The sequence below is a fragment of the Cajanus cajan genome, chromosome 1 (assembly GCF_000230855.2).
Source record: "Cajanus cajan strain Asha chromosome 1, NIPB_CcT2T_4, whole genome shotgun sequence".
NCBI classification, from domain to species: domain Eukaryota; kingdom Viridiplantae; phylum Streptophyta; class Magnoliopsida; order Fabales; family Fabaceae; genus Cajanus; species Cajanus cajan.
The window spans coordinates 77,631,731-77,638,074 of NC_138517.1; the positions used below are offsets into that span (position 1 = coordinate 77,631,731).

The 6,344-nt window shown below is 28.8% G+C and overlaps 1 protein-coding gene across 1 annotated transcript; it reads left to right on the plus strand.

The window, feature by feature from the left end:
* The first annotated feature begins 5,117 nt into the window (after positions 1-5,117).
* LOC109791098 (uncharacterized) lies at positions 5,118-6,115 on the plus strand. The gene is made up of 2 exons (XM_020350353.3): positions 5,118-5,454; positions 5,533-6,115. The coding sequence occupies exons 1-2, from the start codon at positions 5,201-5,203 to the stop codon at positions 6,014-6,016; spliced, it is 738 nt and encodes a 245-aa protein (XP_020205942.2). The 5' UTR covers positions 5,118-5,200; the 3' UTR covers positions 6,017-6,115.
* Positions 6,116-6,344: the final 229 nt, after the last annotated feature.

Sequence of the window (6,344 nt, forward strand, 5' to 3'; positions counted from 1 at the left end):
ACTATTTAAGTGATGTGATATTTAATGACGTGACATGTAAGAATAAAATAAAAAAGTTAATATCTAGATGATCTCTGTTTGTATTAATTTTAACGAGTGATTGATATTTATTTTATTAATAAATATTATTTACATGTGTTTTTTAATATTGTTTTTTTATCTCTGAATGTTATATTATTATGTTACTAAATGTTATATCACTTATATATAAGTAAATGCTAAAACTTAACTATTAACATATGTCAATTTGATAAGATGATCAAAATTCAATATTTCAAAAAATAGGGGAACTAAATGTCTTTATTTTAAAATAAAGAGACTAAAATTACGAATTAATAATGAAAATAGAAGAATCAAAAACATAATTTAATCTTAAATTTACTTATTTAATTTTAAATATGAAAAAATATATGTACTAATTATTAAATATTTGATTAAGATTTTAATCTAAATATCTTAAAATAACTATTTAAAAACTAATTAGTAATTACTTAAATTAATGTTTAATAATACTTGAATTCAATTTTATTCGTTGTCTAAAAAAGTTTAAATTTATTTCTAGTTCTTATTTTTATCCTTTAAAATCAGTAAAATAAAAATGAAATAAAATTATTACTAAAAATAAAATTTAGTCTTAATTTTTTAAATATTATTTATCACATAATTTATTTAATGTAATTTATGATTGATATTATAATTTTATGGTCTGGAGGAAAATTTTACTGTTAAATTAAAATTATGATTTTTATAAAATTAAAAAAAATTAAAAATTAAGAACTAAAATCACATAAAATATTACATGACAGTTAAGGTGTAATTTAGCTTAAAAGATGTATATAGTAAAAAAGGAGTATCGTTGGATTAACTAGATCCTCATTTGGTGGACATGCATGAAAGAAACTGATCTCAAATATCTTTCTCGTCATTAATATTCGAATTCTTTTGTCAATGGAAAGGAACATTTATCCAATAAGAAAGGAGCATCGATCCTATATTGATTATCATGACAAAATAGTCATGCGAGTGTCAATCTGATAGATAAATATTCGATCCTATATTGATTATCATGATAAAATAGTCATACGAGTGTGGATTTGATAGAAAAAATATTCGTATTCTCTTTTAAATGGTAAAAAAATTATCTAATAAGTTCCTATATATATTCGTTTTCTTCTTATTGTAGATCTTTTTGCTTGACAGTTCAATATTAAAAATAAAAGGAGTTGAAATATCTTTAATGTTAGATAAATATTTGTATTCTTTTGTGAATATTGAAAAAAAAATCCAATAATAAAGGACCATCGATCCTATATTCAGTATATCTTAATAGAATAGTCATACGAATGTCCAATAGATAAATATTCGTAATCTTTTGTAATGGGAAAAGAAAAATATCCATAAGAAAAGGAGCATCAATCCCATATTATCAATAATCCCTGGATTTTAATTTGGACCATACAAAGAATAGAATTCAAATGTCTTTTTCTTTTTTCCTTTGCATATCTGATAGAAAATGTTCTTATTCTTTCATTCATGTAACCACCATATCAAGACTTTTAGCTCTTTGACAAGATCATGAGCATGGCTGGCCAAGACTAATGAAAATTTATCTGCTATGAGATTTTGTAAACCAAAAATGAAATTACAAATTTCTGATAAAAAATTCTATATATAATTTTTTTAATTTTAAATATAAAAATCTCTACTAAATTTTACTTTAAGTTTCCGTTGTTATATGACCCGTTCTTAACTATAAGAATTTTTAATTATAGCCTTTGAGCTGACAAAAACTAATTTTTCTTTAAAATTCAACCATAACTTTATATTTTTTTTTCATGCAATCTATAGAACTCGGGTCTTCTCACAAATTAACTTGTCAACTAAGCATCAATTATATGTTATAACCAATGATTTTAAAATTGGATTTATCATTGAATCGATGTAGATATTAATTTTGAGTTTGATAATTTAATTGATATTAATAAAATAATAATAATTATTAATATAATATAATATTAAATAAATATAATATTATAATTTTGTAATACTAAATATTAAAATAAAATGTTATTCATAAATTTTTAATATTTAATATACACATATAATTTTAAATTATATAATATTATATTTAAGTTTAAATTTTAATAAAATATAACAATGTCTATTAATAATAAGTTTACATCTGAAATAAAAAGTAGCAAAATAATATAATATAAAATCTAAAAATAAAGATATTAAAAATGATAAATTAACATAATTATTAAATTATGTTTATGAAAGAAATATTAAAAATAAATTATTCTAATTATAATTTTTGCTCAAATATTATTTTAATAAAATACATTTTAAATTAAATTTTTAAAAAATATTTTTTTTAATTGAATTGGTTGAAGTGAGTTTGATCAATTTTATCAATTTTGACCAATTCTAAATTAATGCTATCATTTTTATTTATTGATTTGCAGCAAAATGATTTTTTATAGATTAATTGAATTGATTTTGGATCAATTTTTGGTTCAACTGGTTCGATTAACCAGTTTGGTCCAATTTTTATAACTATGATTGTAAATGCTAATTAGTATAAAAAATGTTGAACAACAAAAATTGACAAATGATCGGTTGAATTACAAGCTAATTTTTTTTTATATAAAAAAATTAGAAATCATTGTGGACTAGGGTTTTTTCCTAGATCGTGCCTTAGAGGCAGAGCATTCAAAAGTGTAATCTGCCGTCTTAGCTTTAGGGTTTTAGGTTTTATGCTTTTCTGTTCATGGGCCTCCTGGGCCTTGTGAGCGCGAGGATTTTCATAACGGTTTTCCTTGGGAATATTTGATTATCAAAGATAGGCTTTTCATCCTTGATTCTCGGACCAGTCCAAGGGGTGAGACCCACTCGGACTTTGGGCGATCATTACCATGGTCGAGTACAACCTGGCCGATCTCTCCATGGCCGAGTACACCCTGGCCGATCACCATGGCCGAGCACACCCTGGCCGATCTCACCATGGCCGAGCACATCCTGGCTGATCTCACCATGCCGAGTACACTTGGCCGACCTCTCTATGGCCGAGCACACCCTGGCCGATCACCATGGCCGAGTACACCCTGGCCGAGCTCGTCCAGAAGGTGGGTGAGATCGCAGTCCGACCGAGAAGACCCATATTCAAGAATCATCGGATCAAAACCTGTAAAGGGTATCAGATCGGGATCTGACCGAGACGGTACACTTGCCTTTCAGTCCTGAGCCTATAAGGCGAAAGGGATAAAGCAACTGCCCCTTCGAACCACATCGGAAATAGGCCGAGAATCATATCGGGAAATAAGTTGATAATCATGTCATCATGTAGAATCGTGGTTTCCCAGAACTTGAAGTGAGATAGAATTGTCATCCTTAATCCTCGGAGCACCTGACGTGAGACCCACTCGGACTTTTGCCGACTGCACCATGGCCGATGTCAACATGGTCGAGCTCATCCTGGTGGGCTCACCTTGGCCGAGCTCATCCTGGCCGAGGTCACCATGACCGAGTACACCCTGGCCGAGCACACCCTGGCCGAGCTCACCGAGGAGTGGGTGAGATCGAGGTCCGACTGATCTTACATACGTGGAAAGTTCGATCGCCTGCTGACCGAGACTACCCATATTCAAGAGTCATATGATCAATACCTATAAAGAGTATCAGATCGGGATCCGACTGGGACGGTACAAAAACTAATAGTAACTATGTCCTCTCTTTATTATTTTCGTGGTTCCATGTGCTTAAATTTGCAGCATGGTGTCTGTACTGAAAAATGAAACTCGAACCACTACACAATCTCACAAGCGTTCGATCGAACCTTTGCTTCTCTCTTCTGCCAAATTGAACCTACGGGTCATAAGAAGCGACAGGTTCGATAATTAGTTTATTTATTTTATTTTATTTTAATTTATTTTCCTTAGACGCCAGTATACTATATACGTGATTATATATTTATATGAATATTAATGACTGAAATAATCCGTGTTAATTTGATATTATTTATTGATATTTTATATTATAACTTTGATATTAATTGTGGTATATAGGGAAAGTGTAGAAGAGGGAGAAATAAAACCCAGAATCTCCGTTTCCAGGGACGGATCTATGTCTAAGAGGGTGGGGCACTTGTCCATACTACCATTTTATACACATATTTTTTATATATAAAATAATAATATATTTTTAAAAATAAATATTATATTTTAATAAAATAAATAAATATATATATATATTTAAATTATCATATATATAAAATATAAATTTAAAATAGTTATTCATTTAATTGATATTTATCAAATTTTTAAAGGAGATCGGTTTTCATATGTGACAAAAAATACTCATTAATAACGAATTAATTTTTTAAAAATTTTTAATTTTTGATAAAAATAAAATTTGCAACATGTATGCTTTACCTTTTATACTTTCTATTTATGCATATATTGATCAAAAAAATCAAAAAAATAAAAATTATATACATTGATTAAAAAATTTAAAATAGGAAATATTGAAAGATTTATATTCTATTTAAAATTTTTATTATAAAATATATTTTGAAATAAATTATCATCCAAAAAATTATATTAGATATAAAAATATGTTTATATCATAAATAAATTACACTTGATTTTTATACAATTTAACATGTTTATTATGTTTTTATTAGTATTAAATTATTATAAATTATATTTTTAGAATTGTAATTTTAACCAAACATTTAAAAAATGTCTATGATAGAAAAATAAATCATATTTAAGACACATTTAAAAAAAATTAAATTTAAACTTATTAAATTATAATATAATATAGTTAGACCTAATTTATTTCATAATAATTGATATAATTTTTTTAAAAAAATAATTATAATATATATTTATACTTTTAAAAGTTATATATAAAATTTTTAATAATATAAATATATAAATAAATATTATCTCACTATCTAAAATTTCTGGATCTATTATTTCCATTCTCACATAATCCTTTGGGTCTTGCTCCGTTCTCCTTACTATAATGTTCTGTTTTCTCTCTCTCTTGCCGTCAATATCTTATTTTGTAGATGCATGCCTCTTTATATATGCCTTGCATTTTTTTAACGCTTCGAATCTGTACGTAGGTTCACTTTTACCTATAAAGGAGCGATGGATTCAGCAAAGATAATCACACACTAATAATTTCAGCAGCAATGCGAGCAAATAAGAATGTTGTGATGCTTAAATCAGTGGGTTCGTTGGAGGTCAACACCCAAATGCAACAATCCACCGACTTCCAAACGGGCAAGTTCTCTTCGCAAACGTGCATCACATACTTACTCGGCAAGACACGTGTTACTTTAAACGTCACCCTAGAGGACGCAAACGTCGTACACATCAACCTCTCCGAAGATAGTGGCAAGGGTTCTTCCGCAAATCTGTACCTGGTGGTCACCAGAAATGACAGGTACAACCATTATTATTCTTAATTATATTATTAATGCAAAATAAATGATTAATATATTTATGCACTTTTTACATTCAGATACGGCATTATATGTAATTACATGAACACGAAATTTATGGGCTCGTATGATTCGTGTAAGGAGAATTATTGTGCGCCGCCTCTGCAAGACAGAGAAGTCATACGTTACTTGTGTCGGGAGAGCGGTTCCGGAGGATGTTTCACGGTGGTGAAGAAGAAGGACGAGAACGACGTAACGGAGAGGGTGAAGGCCGCAACATACAACTTCATCGTTGGCGAAGAGACCATGCACGTGAAAATAAGAATAAGGAAGGAGGGAAGAGAAGGGTTGAAGGTTGAGGTGGAGGGGCCGGTGAAGCTTACGACGGAGTATATGATTCATGTGGTTTCCAGAATGGAGGAGAAGATGGAAAGTGATCAGAAGGGGGTGAGTTTAGTTAGGAACTCCAAAAGTCAACGTCCCCATGATGTCAACATGGAACATGCTGTTGATGACCGCGTGCTTACGCAATGGGGGATTGATGGACGGGTTAAGTCACGATAACTTAATATACTTAAATTAAATGGTTGAATTTGTAATAATACGTGTACACGTATTACAATTTGATTGATTATTATAAGTTTAATAATTTAAATTTATTAAGTTATCTTTTCATATTTTAAAGTTAAAGATTCTAAATTCAGTAGATTATATTACATGAGAAATAATAAAGAGAAAAGAAAATTAGGATGAAAGAGAAATGCGATGTATAAATATAATAACGAGGGTGATGGAGAAATAAACATCCCTCATGTAATTGTGCATGTGCGGTATTTTTTTTCTTCTTCCAATTATGATTTAGGAAAGTAACGTAAATAAAATGAATGTTACA

Excerpts from the sequence above, each read along its gene's own strand:
- LOC109791098 (XM_020350353.3), top strand. The coding sequence starts at position 5,201 with ATGCGAGCAAATAAGAATGTTGTGATGCTTAAATCAGTGGGTTCGTTG. Across the intron at positions 5,455-5,532 it reads GTGGTCACCAGAAATGACAG|ATACGGCATTATATGTAATT; the intron begins GTACAACCATTA and ends TTTTACATTCAG.